This window comes from Salmo salar, chromosome 09 (assembly GCF_965601325.2).
Source record: "Salmo salar chromosome 09, fSalSal1, whole genome shotgun sequence".
In the NCBI taxonomy this organism is placed as follows: Eukaryota; Metazoa; Chordata; class Actinopteri; order Salmoniformes; family Salmonidae; genus Salmo; species Salmo salar.
In genome coordinates, this window is record NC_138299.1 from 140,740,972 (window position 1) to 140,756,333 (window position 15,362).

The 15,362-nt window shown below is 40.3% G+C and overlaps 1 protein-coding gene across 10 annotated transcripts in view; it reads left to right on the forward strand.

Annotated features, from left to right (window-relative positions):
• Positions 1-576: 576 nt before the first annotated feature.
• LOC106612965 (Friend leukemia integration 1 transcription factor) overlaps positions 577-15,362 on the forward strand; it is a 35,950-nt gene continuing 21,164 nt past the window's right edge. For 2 of the 10 annotated variants that reach the window (XM_014214698.3, XM_014214704.3), the window contains exons 1-5: positions 1,169-1,322; positions 3,860-3,975; positions 11,941-12,152; positions 12,513-12,670; positions 13,430-13,633. In XM_014214698.3, the coding sequence (XP_014070173.1) occupies positions 3,904-3,975; positions 11,941-12,152; positions 12,513-12,670; positions 13,430-13,633 (646 nt within the window). In that variant the 5' untranslated portion in view covers positions 1,169-1,322; positions 3,860-3,903. Of the gene's footprint in view, positions 595-1,166; positions 1,323-3,683; positions 3,703-3,859; positions 3,976-7,941; positions 8,170-11,940; positions 12,153-12,512; positions 12,671-13,429; positions 13,634-15,362 lie in introns of those variants that run through there. The other 8 variants (XM_082956366.1, XM_014214700.3, XM_014214701.3 and 5 more) reach the window with 8 other exon arrangements.

Here is a 15,362-nt window from a genome sequence, read left to right on the forward strand (position 1 = left end):
ATGGAACAGAAGGAAACAGTATTGAGAAGTTGAGAACATTGTCAGTTAACGGATGTTAGAATTTCCGGTCATTGTTCTGTAGAAGCACAATCATGTAGCAACTGATGTTATTTTTAATAGGAACACCTTGACCACATCAGTGCACACCAGCCATGGTAATACAATAATCTACCAGCTTTGACCCATAGGCCTAGGCTACAACATTTATCCATTACAGAGTATTGATGCATGGGTTAGGTTTTGTGCAAAGTGCCTATACCTAAGACTTAAGTAGATAACTGAAAGCTTCTCAATTTCACTTTGGTTGTCCTGCGTTAAATGATGACCTTAATGAGGCTGTAAAATCCTATGCTTGGGCAACTTTTCTCACTGTGAATTGCCCAACATCCTTTGAGGGACTCTTGGTTGGAGGATAAGGGCACTGTGTAGGAAATGAAGTTACTGAACTGAGTGGGGTCAACTGAACAGGAAAAACAAACTCACTGGAGACACGTGTCTCTGTCAGGAGGCCACGAAGCGCGGATCCTGCTATGGCTGCAATTATTCATGCGGGAATTATCACAAGAATATCTGCATTGTTGGAGACATTTCAAAGTAAAATAAGAGAAATTGTTATTGACATTTAATTCAATCGGACTGTACTGTTGTAAATACGTAAAGGGAAATATAACTTATTCCATCAGACATTATGTTATCACTTTCTGTGTTTGAAAAGAACACATTATGTTTAACAACAGAAACTGTTTCATATAGTTGATATCAATAAGATCTCATTTGTGGTTTCAAGGTTGGCATGATATTTCTTTTGATAAAGCATTTTCTTTAAGTTCTTTACAAAAGTTCACTCGATTGCCTGTTGTATTCATAACGTAAACATAGCCTACATGGACAGGTGTGTAGAAATGCCCATTTATTTTGTCCTAAAAACACTTGGTGGCCGTCAATATCCCACGAAAGGGCGGCGGAAGGACATTAGGCCCTATTATTTTTCCAATTTAAAAGTACCTCTCACTATTTGCCTTTTTTATGGTGCTGTTCCTATTTCCTATAAGATTTCCCTTATTTCATGGTTCATTTGACTTGCAACTCCGGCTCCCTCTCACACTAAACCCAAGGGGAGGTTTTTCACTCACTTCCCATTGGTTGCCGGCTGGCGGCTCTCTCATCACAGTAACATTCCCATTCATACACCCTGCGCTCCATACACCTTCTCAAAATAACTTACTGTCATCCATGGTAACGACTTTGAATAGACGGGACAAATTATTTAAATTGGGGAATAATTAAACTGAAATAATAGACGACTGACAACATAACGACAGGTGAGTGAGGAAATTACATTTGTAAGATTGCGACTCGTAGGCTATTCTAACCAGCCACAAACCTCTGTTTATGCTGTGTGTTTAGGGACCATAAATCAATTCCACTGTTTTGTTACTAATTCTGGATTAATGTAGCTTGCCTTTTCATAAAACTATCTAATTTATCAAGATTCAATGCCAGTCTGGTTTCCATTTAGATTAAACAAATGTTTCATGTGATAAAAATTACAAGTAGTTTATTTTTCGTTTACAAGTCATGTTTGTTTTCGAAATGTGTTTTAGTTTGTCCTAATTTAACTCGCTTTCATGGTTGCTTGATGAGTGAAAACTGTGGTTAGAAAAAAGTGCAAAGATTAGGGGAAATCAGTTCGTTCTCATGTATGATGGATAACAGCAAGCTCTCGTGCAAGGTAATATGCTTAAAATGTAACACTAGAGGCTTCCAGTCCACGGGCTGTCTCAGAGGAAAGTCACTGCAGTTATTCAACAATCCTCCTGAGCCGCGAGTCGGCTAATTGTCTACATATGCGGAATTCTATGCTCTTTTACCATTTAGAAATTGGATGCATTTGGGAAACTTTATGAGGCGAGCCTAACGTTTGCCTACAGGAGCTGAAAAGACGAAACATATTGGTCCCCTACAATTATAAATCGTGCCATGATCATAAGCCCCTTGGATAATGTTTCAGTAGCCGGTGCTGAGGCAGAAATTCAATAACCAAAACATTTCAGCCAAACGTGAAAGGATTCCATAAAATATGTGAATGTGGGCCTATAAAATATCTGATCAGACACTAGTCAGTCCGTGTGTTTTATATTTATTTATTTGTTTGGAGATTGCTATAACATGATTTCTGGATGTAAGAGTGGTCCATTTGTTTTCATCGTATTTCGAAAATGTGATTATTTTTAACATAATGCCGCTGTGGATTTGGGGGCCCTGCACAATGTATTGTAGGCCTATAGTGACAAGTGCTACTTTACCTTTCGGTATTCCCCGTTTTCACAATGACAGTGAATGTCTCCTGTCAGTGGATGTGAGTCGAAATTAATGAGTCTTTGGCCGCAGTCTTTGCACTGACAATAAAAAGTTAGTTTTCATTATCCACTCGTTCTGGAGACCAGTGTTTGTCTCAGTGTAATTTGCTTGATGTTAGGAATGTTAAATGCTGCATGTGCCAGCCTTCTTGGTAATTGCACACTGAAGGAACCGCTAAAGACACCGTCCTCGAGCTGCCCTTTCACCCAAGACTTTGTAAACTGCACTTATTAAAGCGAAAAGTGTTTCAATATGTGGTAAGCTTTAGGGAGAAACGTGATGGGGGTTGGGGTTGGGGCTCTGCTGCCCTGCTTTCTCCACATGAGTTGTCTATCGAGAAAGTTAAAGTCATTCAACCATGGTAGTGGTTCTGGTCATCATGAACAGTGGTATCATGCATGACAATATGTGATTGGTTGTTAGATTATCATTGCGCCAACAAATATGTGACGAAGGAAACAACACGGCAAGGACGGTCACATGTCTGAATGAATCAAGTCTGTGTTCGATAACTTACAGTGGGCCTATGAACCAAATCTGACCCTATTCCTTATTTCAGTGGAAGTGGTTGCACGGAATGGAACGCAATTCACAAAACCGCAAGGTGCTCGTGCGCGCTCCTGAGATCTCTCTCTAGCTGTGGTGGTTATTGATAATTTTTTCAATAATTTACCCTGATATCACAACAGCATGAACAATAGCAAAAGGCTTCCGAAAGTAAAAAGGTTTTCAAATTGTTTATTTAATTGAAACCACAATATGTGGTCTGAGGCTTGGAGACTTGGCTAAAAGTCTGTATATATAAAGAATTTTACTTGAGGGCGAATTGAAAAAATATCTAAACAAAACTCATTTGATAACAACTAGAGTGCAGAAAACTGGACTGTTAGCCTGAAGGGAATATTTTCAGGAGATCACAGCCATTGAAAATGCACAAAGTTTGCATATTTAATTTATCATTAAAAAATGAACTAACAAAAGAGTCAAAGAAGTATGAGTTAATGGATGAATGACGCTTGAATGCTGGCTGTGTGGATGCTAGTCCATTATGAAGAGAGGTTGTTGATGGTCGAATGCATTACTGAACGAGTGGGCAGGAAAGTTTGTTATCCCAGTGTTATGTCTAGCCTACTGTAGCTCTTTTACCAATAGGAAGCGGAGTCGTTCTTCCACCAATCAGACATAGCTATCATAGCTATTTAGATGTGACATATTGGCATGACATAACATGTATTATTCCCCACGCTATAGGCTTTATTTGTCATTACATTGTTATTACATAATGAATTATTTTCATATGCATTGAACCACAATTGATGATCAATATGCACATTATTATAAGTATTATTATACACAATATTAGCATATTATGAATATGTTTTACTAATCTATTTATTTGTGTTGTTATAATTCTTTTATTGCATTGTTATTTTAGAATATATTTCACTTTTTCAGTTTTTCCCTTTTTTTTGTGCTAATATTCCTCTACTTTCTCTAGGGCCCGTTGAACACTGCTGAACACCTCTCGGCCCTCTCGGTTCTATGAACATGTTTCAGACGGTGCCTGACACTTCGTCTTACGTCAAGGTAAGACAACATCGTCTCTTCGAGAAGGTAATTTTGGTGGACGTTCTGGGTCGTCCCTAATTTTATATTCATGGCGATACTTTGCTAATAATTTGCATCTGCTTGTCATTTTTACAATCTCTATCGGTTTGCCTACCCTACGCCTAATATGAGCGGTATATTGAATAGGTATCCTATCAATTAAATCTTGGCACAATTGCCTCTCTCTATTCCATTGTTGTTATCATGTTATAACCGTTCTGCAGAATAGTCCTGTATTCAAACATTGTATTGGTAGTCTACTGTATAAAGTGATTCTGTTCATCTGTCTGGACATCAAGATTGATTTAATTTCTTTGCCTTCAGTGCGGGACCGGTATAGCACATTATTATATTCGACATCATGCGGTTTTTGTTCTCTCTCCGCCACAGTCTCAAAGAATGTAAACAAAGCAAATAGTGGACATCTGGTTTTCACGTTTAAAACTCTGCATTGAATCACATGGTACAGCGCGTATTTCTTGCAAGCGGACAATGTATAGGCCTTGGGACGATTTGTTTGAAACGAAATATGCATTCCCATTGTTAATCTTATATCCTACATTAAACTGCACAATCCAGGACATGCCATAATCTGACTTTAGGAAACTATCAGTGTACGTTCAGTCGTCATGTGTTGTGTGAGTGAATATGCCTTGTCATTGTTCTGCCTGTTGAGTGCTCATCATAACACATGAACATTTCGGCAGGCTATTATGTGAGTCAGGCTGTTTTAAAATAATATTGGAAATGTGATGCCATATCTTTCATAGATCATTGGTTGAAGACCAATTGCATATAGGCGGAGCATGTATGCTTATGAAAATGAACAATTGTGCTTAGTCAAGCCATTCATAATATCTTTAGAATCAAAATATTCAAAGAGTGACTTGTTATGTTTTGGCGACTTATTTCCCTTTGCATATAAGGGCTCTTTTCATACAGTCATAACGTTTGTAGCGCTCTGCAGAAAGACTTAATTTTCACTGGCCACATTGCTTGAGTCCTCTGAACAATTCCCGATTTGTTTTGGGAGACTTGAACAGCAAGGAATGTTTGAGGAGAAAATGTGTTTTGAAGTTACCCTTTTTGCTCCCTAAATAAGACAAAAAGGCAATAACTAGGAAACCAATCCAAGAACCTGTGCAAAGTACTCTTTGGTTAACCACTGAATGCTTAAGATTCCTTAAGCAACGCACATTTCAGACAAAGTAGGTCAGGTCAATGAATATCGCATTGTCCTCGTTTTAATCGAAACCTTCATTTAATTATTTTGCATTTTGGGGCAAGATATTGGTTAGAATGTGAACCAGGCACGCCTCAAGGCAAATTTTAAATAAATATGCTGCTTCATTCAAGCGAATCCATGGCCTAGCATTTGTTTTGTTTGGTTAAGGCCAGGCGAGACTGAAGCTCTCCAATAAAAATAAATCTCAAATTAATTATGGCCCCGAGCAAGGGACCAGACAGTTAGGTCTTGTATGCTGCAGTCTCCGCTTTTTGCCCTGAGTATTTTTACTTGTTTTTTCTTTTTGCCGAGAGAGGGAAGGGGCTTACCAGAACTCTGAAGTCTAATGAACATTCTTAAATGGCCGATCCATATCTATGGCTATGTAGGCCTAGTGGTTAAAATAATAGGCCAAAAAGGTTTGTCACATAAACACATTTATAGAAGTGGGTTTTAGTAGGCCTAAGGTTAGTTTGTTTGGTCTTTTACTAATTAATATTTGTTCACGAATAATATAAACATAGGCCTCTTTCAGTAGGCTAATAATCTTGACTAATAATTATGACGAAACCTTTAATAATACTGGCATAATCATCGCCGTTATAATTTACCATTAGATCATTTGGTTACATTATGGATATGTTTAGGCCCATATGGGCTATTCTTGCGCACTTGTAAGCAAGTGAAGTTGTTAAGTGCTGTAAATTCACGATGAGCAAAAGGGCAACAACTTAAAAACTGAAACTAACCTAAGTGGTATCCACCCACTTCTTGTATTGTCCAATGGAGGAGTTATGGCTTCCCACAGCTCGTGGTAAGAAATGTCTGGCTGTCAAGTTTCAGCGTCAAGCCAGATGTTCTGTGGTTCGCTGTATAAACCAACTTGCATCTGTTTATTGGCCTCCGAAAATGCTTGTTACCACTGTATTCATTATGGCCTTGGCGGATCCCGGGATAGCTTTTCTCTCTTTGCATAAACCTGCATGTTTCGTGCGTAATGGCGTGAGTAATTTGATAAGCGATAGACTAGCTCTTACTTAGTCTTTAGTTTTTTTAGTGATTTGCCTCGGTTACTGTGCTTCTATGGCCAACTCAATCAATATTGCCTGGTGATTTCAGAGTTTGGTCACATTATTCCTCAAGTAACCTCAGGTGTCAACAAATCACACAAGATTGTGTTAGCGTTCTACGGGTTATTATGAATATTTGAAATAGGCCTACTTATATGGCCCATAAAATGACAGTCGTTCACTATTAGGCATACTAGTCAATAGGCTATTTAAAATAATAAACATCTATTCTTTTCTAGAAGTTAAGCCACACCAATGCCCTCTGCTATTGCAAACGGGTCTTAAATGGATGGAATCTATAATGAATATTATACCATGACATCATTCGCCCTACTTTTATTTTGAACGAAAATGAACGAAATCCAATACATAACCAAAACAGTGGAATGTTGAATTAGAAAAAGTTACGGCCACTAAATAGTTAAACAAGGTGTCTCCCTTAATTACACGAAGCTAAACTGGCCTCAGGCAGGAGAAGCCTTGACCCCAAGCAGGATCCAGATGTGGTGGTCTCGAGGGGGCCTCTCCCGCAACAGACCCCCGAGTCGAGAGCAGACAGGCCGGCCGTCTGTCAGTCGCAGCGGCGCAGGATCGGTTTGGCCGCTCTGTGGCCTTGCCGCTCCCTCAGGCAGAGCCCTATTGGTCTGGTCACGTTCAGAGCTGGCTCCATGTCTAGCATCTGCGCTGAAATTGTGTCTGAATTGATGAGGGCAATTTCCAAAGGTAGAGGAAAAATGTTTGGGGGTGGGGACAGGAGATGTTTGTCCATGGCTCCAGTAGCCTAAGGAAGAAAGTAGTTCAACTATAGCCTAGGCCTAATAATACAATTGTAATAATAATAATAGAAGCCTATAATAATGTAATAACATGTAATAGCAATGTAATAACATCTCACGGGAGTAGGTATACTTCATCATTACATTAATTAATAACACATTTATTCATGAACTAAACTCCAAACATATTAATATTAAGAGAGGGGGTTCCCCTTTGCAATATTTGGAAATATAGGCCTACAATCCATCATAATTCCCTACTGTGTTGGATTGCAGACGCACACGTGTAGAGCAGACCTTGATCTGGGGCGCTGCGTGCTTGGATTTTATTAATGGTGTTTCAGGAAAACGTCACTGAGGCTTGGAAGGCTATAACAAAGAGCATCAACCCTTGCCACAGGTAGTTCAAGTTCGTATTCCTCTTGGTTTGATTTACAGTTAATTTAATCAGCACTCTCGAGGAAAACATCTGTCTGCTTTGAAAGTGCAACTATTTTATATCTCCATCTTGCAGTGGAAACGCGAATATAAGATGTTAAAAGAGTAGGGGATGAAATAGGCTAAAGTAAAATCAAAATTGTGAAGAAAAAAAATGGACGCATTGCATTAAAAGCAATAAGGAGATTTTAAAACAATATGAAATCACATAACATTCTATACCAGTTTAAATTATTGCTTTTTCATTGGCAAATGAATTTAACATAATACATGTATATTGATGGAATTGATGAAACAAACTCGTTCGCCAGTGTCTGTGACGTTTGGATAAAAAAATGACACAAATGTAGCCTACAACAACATATGCATAACGCTGGCAACCATTCTGTAAATATTTCAGAGTAAAAACATTAACAGCGGGGGGAACACGCAATTGTTTTCCCTGCTTATCTCTTTGGGACAAGTATCCTGCTTTTTGGAGCTGCAATGAAGGCAGGGCTTGCAGTGACACACATAGCTTCCTTCTCAAAAGCGGTGACTTCACTTCCCAAATGTAGAGAAAAAAACTCCCGGTTAACTGTCTCTTTCTCTCTGCGACATATCGGGGGCTGGAATTAATTCAGGAGCGTGTCATGTTTGGAATATTGTTGGGGTTCGCTGAAAATTGCGCAAAATGGACGGAACTATTAAGGTAAGGGTGGAGGACTGTGTGTACGAATTTGTGAGAGCTTTGCTTTTCGGAGTTGCGCCTCCTTTTAGCATGAGTTGCTATGTTTCTGAGCAGTAGCCTACAATGTTGGGCAATGAACGGATTTTTATTTTGCTCCGAAAGCGGTAACCAGATGTCCTTCTTTTTCCTCTTTATCCCGAAGTTTCCTTTTCCTTTAGGAAACTTTGAAAGGGAAAATAAGCTTTGGTTGGATAAGAAACGTTTAGACTCGATATATGCTTTCAATGTTGGAACGAGCGCGTAGATGCACATCTGCAACTAAACAAAGTGCTAATTTTATTCAGTGAAAAGTATGAATTATATAACAAAATGGAGAACAATTATTTGTCTCCAGTTGAAATAGTGTTGGCTAGGGATTAAGCAAAATGTAGGCGATATATGGCTGTGTGGTTATATGAACGTGCGTTTCTTTGTAAGGTATTGGTGTGTCAAAGATGTGGCTGCGCAATTGTGGTGGCACGGTGCCCGGGGATCCTCTCACAGTTCATGGTTCAAAACGTTACTGATGGTGTTTTGGTGGCGTTTATTATTCAGGCTGTACAAGGAAGTAGAATCCATGAGTAAAACCATAGCTTTTTAACGCATATTTTCGGTTGTAAAACGAGTGTTGAACACTTGCCATTTTTAGTAGCCTTATCAATAGCCAAAATGTCATTTGGAAATATCACGGAGTGATTTAGAAGCGAAAACTGCGCATCCCCTTCTTGTAATTCATGAATAACAAAAGACTCACAGTCTTACCTGGGTAGTTATACTTAAATTGAACACAAAAGGTCATTCATAATAGGGAGCGCGCATATCTTAGTCTTGAGGGACGGATATTCAAGCGCGGTCCTCCATGTATTGAAATTCCAGATGCAGATGTTTGATGGTTAGGTCACTGCATTTCGCACCACGGTATTGTGTCTTGACTTTGAGTAGACATAGCCGATAGTCAAATAAAATTAGTCTGCTCTTATTTCTAATTAACTGGACTTTTATAATACCCATGGAAACGTATTGTTCTGCCAATGTGTTTTCTTTTGATGTTGAAAGAAGCGGGTTTGTGTGGTTGAAGTGGCGGCTGGGTATGGTGTAAGTTTTGGAACAGTATAAGCGTTGACTGCACAGAAAAGTTGAATTTATATTAAATCATTCTCACCCGACTGGTTTGTGATTGTTTAATACACAAACATGCACAATAGAAATATTTAGGCCTTGTGAAATGATTGTTAATATTCTGCTAAATTGTGATGATGACTATATAACAATAATTTAACAACAATAATGACTATATTATTATGAATGTATCAGGACTGTGCATGTATCCGTGTGTATATTTGATTGACTACAAACTGTATTCAGACTTTACTCATCAAAGGAGGGGAGGGGGGGGGGGGGGGGTTATCGAGCCATGAGAGCTTCCTGTTCTGCACAATCTGGTTTCCTGACAGGTTTCCCTTTCCTCCTCAAACAAAGGGCTGGAATGCCTCCTGAATCGCATGCTGATGGGTGTGTGTGGAGGACACAATAGACGTGTGCAGTCTGGATGGAAGTGGTGTACTGGGTACTGGCACTTGGTACTGGCACGCATCGTGAGGCATTTGTGAGCCAGGCCGTTTGGCTGTAAGGAATCTGTAGTGGCCCGGGCACGTGGCAACTTCCACTGTCACAGTTTCCCAAGAAGAGTTTAGAAAGACCTGTTAGTTTATGAATGAGGGTTGTGAACAACATTAACCTATGTTGAGTTGATAATGGCATCATATGGTACCATATAATTATTGATAAGTACTGTAAATCATTTAGCGAAAGCAAAACTTGGAGTGCCTTGCTTTTTGTTCCCAGTGAATGTTATTTTGTAGGCTACTTGAATAGCCTACGCGGGAAGGGATGTTAGCACAAGATGCTCAGAAGAGAAGAATGTAGATCAATGAGTGTAGATAAATGAACTTTATCTCTGTTGCACCCTTACCATTGGCAGTGTGTGTGTTCCACATTGATACAGAATCAACATTTCAAATAGACTCAGACTGGTGTGTTAGATTGCCTGTTTGGAAGTGCATACACTCACATTATTTTTAAAACCTGTAATCTTGATAGGCACATGCTGATATGTCAGTGTAAATGTAACGTGCAACAGCCATAACAGCAGAGCTGCCCTTATCAGGAGACATTGAGACATTCCCTCACTGCTCTCAACATATCATCCACAGACCAGGCTAGCTTCTGTGTAGAGTATTCTGATAGGGCATATGTCTGCCAGACTGCTAGTGTGCAGCTATGATTGTTTGACTGATGAAATCACTGGCACGTCTGTCCAACTCTGAGGGCATTATCAGATGCTGCCACAAAGTATCATCCATCCAGCCCTCCCAATGAATGGCCTCAAAAGATGTCACCTTGGTCAGTTTGGAACCGTTGGCACATCACAGACACATACAGTCAGTGTTAGTGAATTTGTACATTGAAGCATTAGTTTGCTGGAATGCACTGTACTGTATGTGAATATGCTGTATTATTCTGATTAGCAGTGAAGATAGAAATCCCCATCCCAAGATTAGACATCTCAGGAGATGAGTACACGGGCTGTAAACAGCAGACTGGCCACTGCATGTATCACTGCAACTCCAGTCCACAGGGAAAACTCTGCTTCACTTTTTCACTTGTTAGGACTCATTGGCTCTGGTTAAGGGCTTGTAAGTGAGCATTTCACTGTAAGGTTTCACCTGTTGTGTTCAACAAATACAATTTGATTAGATTTTTGAAATCTAGCCCTTGTAGCCTTTTTGATCCATGTTTGCTATTTCGTGAACAGTCAGACATGTTTTGATGCGTACATACAGAACTTTGTTCTTCGACGGGGGAAGAACTGTGCTAATGGCACATCTTTGTCTTGATATAGGATGTTATCTTTGAAAATATCTGTAATCCCTCAGGATTACAGATATCTGTCTAATCGGTGACATCAGATGCTACCAGATCAGATGTGGTCAGACATGAGCCTAATCCTTGAAACAGCTTAACTGTAATGACTCTAGATCCGTTTGTCTCTGTTGCTGCTGCTTTGTTTCACTAAAATGTGTCATTGACAGAGCTGAGGCAAGGCAGGCCTCACCAGCTCATTCATTCATCGTAAACAGAGGTTTTAAAACTGATTTAGCTAAAAGGCTGCCACAGTCTATACATACCTGTATATCTCATAAATACTGTACATCTCTTTGGCTCTGTGTATAGGTTGTTGTATGTCAGATCATTGGAATAGCAAGTATTGTATTCCCATTAGCCCATATACATCTCTGGAAATGATAGATCTGATATGTATTCCATGCATCAGTTACCAGACATGAGACAGAACACGTGGACACAGACAGAGGAGAGTTCCAGTGGAGCCACTGCACTGGGGTCAATGTAGAACTGACCCCCTTGCTGTTCCTGTTGATTCTTCAGCTGCTGTTCCTTCTCTGTGGAAGGAAAACGCAGACTAGATCTTGTTGTGCGTAGTAGTCATCAGGATTTTAGTCATGTTTGAAGTCATGGTAACATCAACAGGAAGCTGTAGTTGCTACATAGGCCCAATCACTATATACACAAACCACTTAGGATGCCAGATTGCGATATGACACATAACTGCACATAATTACTGTAAACAAAATGTATCTACAACAAGTGAGAGATTGAAGTTGTGAGATCACAGGTTCTCTCTGTTGTTCTAGAGGTGCCCCCTCTATAATCTGTTCCTCCTCTGGCCTGCAGGAGGCACTGTCAGTGGTGAGTGAAGACCAGTCCTTGTTTGAGCCTCCTTACACTGCTGCTGCCCCTCTACCCAAGACAGACATGACTGCATCTGGCACACAGGACTACGTCCAGCCCCACAAAATCAACCCATTACCCCCTCAGCAAGAGTGGATTAACCAGCCAGTCCGAGTGAACGTCAAGAGAGAGTATGACCACATCAATGGATCCAGGTACGTTTGTCAGTATGCACAATCCATCTCACTAGACTCCAGCTCTTATGTCTTCGTCTCTGCTGATTTGAGTTGATGTTCCCTAGATTAGTCTATATTCAAAAGGATAGTTGTTCATAACAGTTGCTTGTGCACAGTTAAATATGATTTTTGTCCACCTTCTGCAGAAAGTGAGCTGTTCATCTACCATTCACTCACTCACCTGACACTTATATTTCATTGGGCTATCTCAAGCTCTGCTCCATTGGCCCTGTGGTTGGTCTATATTGCAAACGATTTTCATCTCACTTTAATACATGCTTAGAGCCAATATAAACATGTCTTGTCTCTCTCTGACACTGACACTGTGTGTCTGTGCAGCAGGGAGTCCCCAGTGGACTGCAGTGTGGGGGGTAAATGCAATAAGCTGGTGGTGGGCAATGACACATCTCAGATGAGTTACGGAAGCTACATGGACGAGAAGAACGCTCCGCCCCCCAACATGACCACCAATGAGAGGAGAGTCATCGTCCCCGCAGGTAACAATGACCTCTATAATATAAACCACATGGTATTTCTTTATAATGAATGAAAATCACATATTGTTTTTTCTTAATTTCCGATGTTATTAATTGCTCAATACCTAGACCTATTAGTACTATGACTCCACATTCCAGGCTGTGAGAAAGGTTTATTTATTTGTCATTTTTCTTCCTAGTCAAATAGAGGGCCTATAAACATGCTATTAATTGGCATACATTTTCTGATGTTGTAGAAATGTTTTTGTTAGCCCCGGATGTATTTAGCTGGGTCACGGGTGAAGGCTCTTTGATGCTTTTGTTAGTCATGTTTTAGTTTACTCATGGGAGTATGACTAAACACGTACAGGCAACAGAGGTCTGTTCAGTCAAAGAGCTCTTTACATTGGCTAATTGATTCACATATTACAGAGTATTATTTATGAGGGATAAATGCTTTGGGAAACACTCTCTGTCAGTCTTGGAAGAGATTGATGGTACATCAGATATACTGTAGAATAGATGCAGGTGTATGATTTCACTCCATCAAAGTATTACATAGGCTACACAATCTGGGAAAGGATGGGTCAGATACATTCATTGAAAGATGGATGAATGAATAGCTAGATAAATAAACAAGTGAAAATAACGAATGGATACATTAGCCATAATTTGAAAATAATTATGAGACCGAAACTTGAAATTCATTCTCAATCAATGTGAAAAGAGTGGATCGTCCCGTGCTGTGTACACTACCTCTGTCTTCTTGTATTTCTCCAGATCCGTCGCTGTGGTCTCAGGATCATGTCCGCCAGTGGCTAGAGTGGGCCATCAAGGAGTACGGCCTGCTGGAGATGGACACGGCCATGTTCCAGAACACAGATGGCAAGGAGCTGTGTAAGATGAGCAAGGACGACTTCCTCCGATTGACCACCATGTACAACGCTGAAGTCCTACTCTCTCATCTCAATTACCTCAGGGAAAGTAAGTTCTGGCAGCCATTTCAATTTATCTATACTGAACAAAAATATAAACACATCATGTGGAGTGTTGGTCCCATGTTTCAGGAGCTGAAATAAAAGATCAGAGAAATGTTCCATAAGCACAAAAAACTTATTTCTCAAAAATGTTGTGCACAAATTTGCTAACATCCCTGTTAGCGAGCATTTTTCCTTTGCCAAGATAATCCATCCACCTGACAGGTGTGGCATATCAAGAAGTTGATTAAACAGCATGGTCATTACACAGGTGCACCTTTTGCTGGGGACAATAACAGGTCACTCTAAAATGTGCAGTATTGTCACACAACACGATGCTAGAGATGTCACAAGTTTTGAGGGAACGTGCAATTGGCATGCTGACTGCAGAAATGTCCATCAGAGCTGTTGCCAGAGAATTGAATGTTCATTTCTCTACCATAAGCTGTCTCGTTTTAGAGAATTTAGCAGTATGTCCAATCGCCCTCACATTCGCAGACGTCGTGTGGGCGAGCGTTTTGCTGATGTCAACGTAATGAACAACGTCTTCTCCCGAGTGGCTCAGCGGTCTAAGGCACTGCATCTCAGTGCTAGAGGCGTCACTACAGACCCTGGTTCGATCCCGGGCTGTATCACAACTGGCCGTGATTGGGGGGGGTTTGGCTGGGGTAGGCTGATTATTAAAAAAATAATTTGTTCTTAACTGACTTGCCTAGTTAAATAAAGGTTATATGTATATATATGAACAGAGTGCCCCATGGTTGCGTTGGGGGTATGGGCAGGCATAAGCTACATTTTAGTCATTTAGCAGACGCTCTTATCCAGAGCGACTTACAGTAGTGAATACATACATTTCATATATATATATATTTTTTTGTACTGGCCCCCGTGGGAATCGAACCCACAACCCTGGCGTTGCACACACCATGCTGGCGTTGCAAACACCATGCTCTACCTACTGAGCCACAGGGAAGGCCAATGAACACAATTGTTTTTTATCAATGGCAATTTGCACGGCCCCCTGTATGTAATTCCTGAAAGCTTAAAATGTCCCAGTTCTTCCATGGCCTGCATACACACCAGACATGTCACCCATTGAGCATGTTTTGGATGTTCTGGATTGACGTGTACGACAGCATGTTCCATTTCCCGCCAATATCCAGCAACTTCGCACAGCCATTGAAGAGGAGTGGGATAACATTCCACAGGCCACAATCAACAGCCTGATCAACTCTATTCGAAGGAGATGTGTCGCGCTGCATGAGGCAAATGGTGGTCACACGAGATACTGACTGGTTTTCTGATCCACGCCCCTACCTTTTTTTAAGGTATTTACAGTATTTACATATGCATATCTGTATTCCCAGTCATGTGAAATCCATAGGTTACATTGACTGATTTCCTTATAGGAACTGTAACTTAGTAAAATCTTCGAAATTGTTGCATGTTGCGTTCATATATTTTTTCAGTATATGTCAGTGATCAATCATGGAGGTGTAGGACTCTAGTTTCTCAATGATATTTATTCTCAGTGTGGTAACAAACAATGACAGAACAGAAGTTCTCTGTCTCTTCCATTTGCCAGTTTGTACTGCATTCTGACATTGACATACGTCCAATCTCGTTCACCCGGCCATGTGAGAATGCCAGAAAACATGGTTTACCCGTTTTGAATGTTTTACATTGGTCTTTTGCCTGGATTGGTTTTTCATAAAGAGTAGAGGAGGCTTAAATAG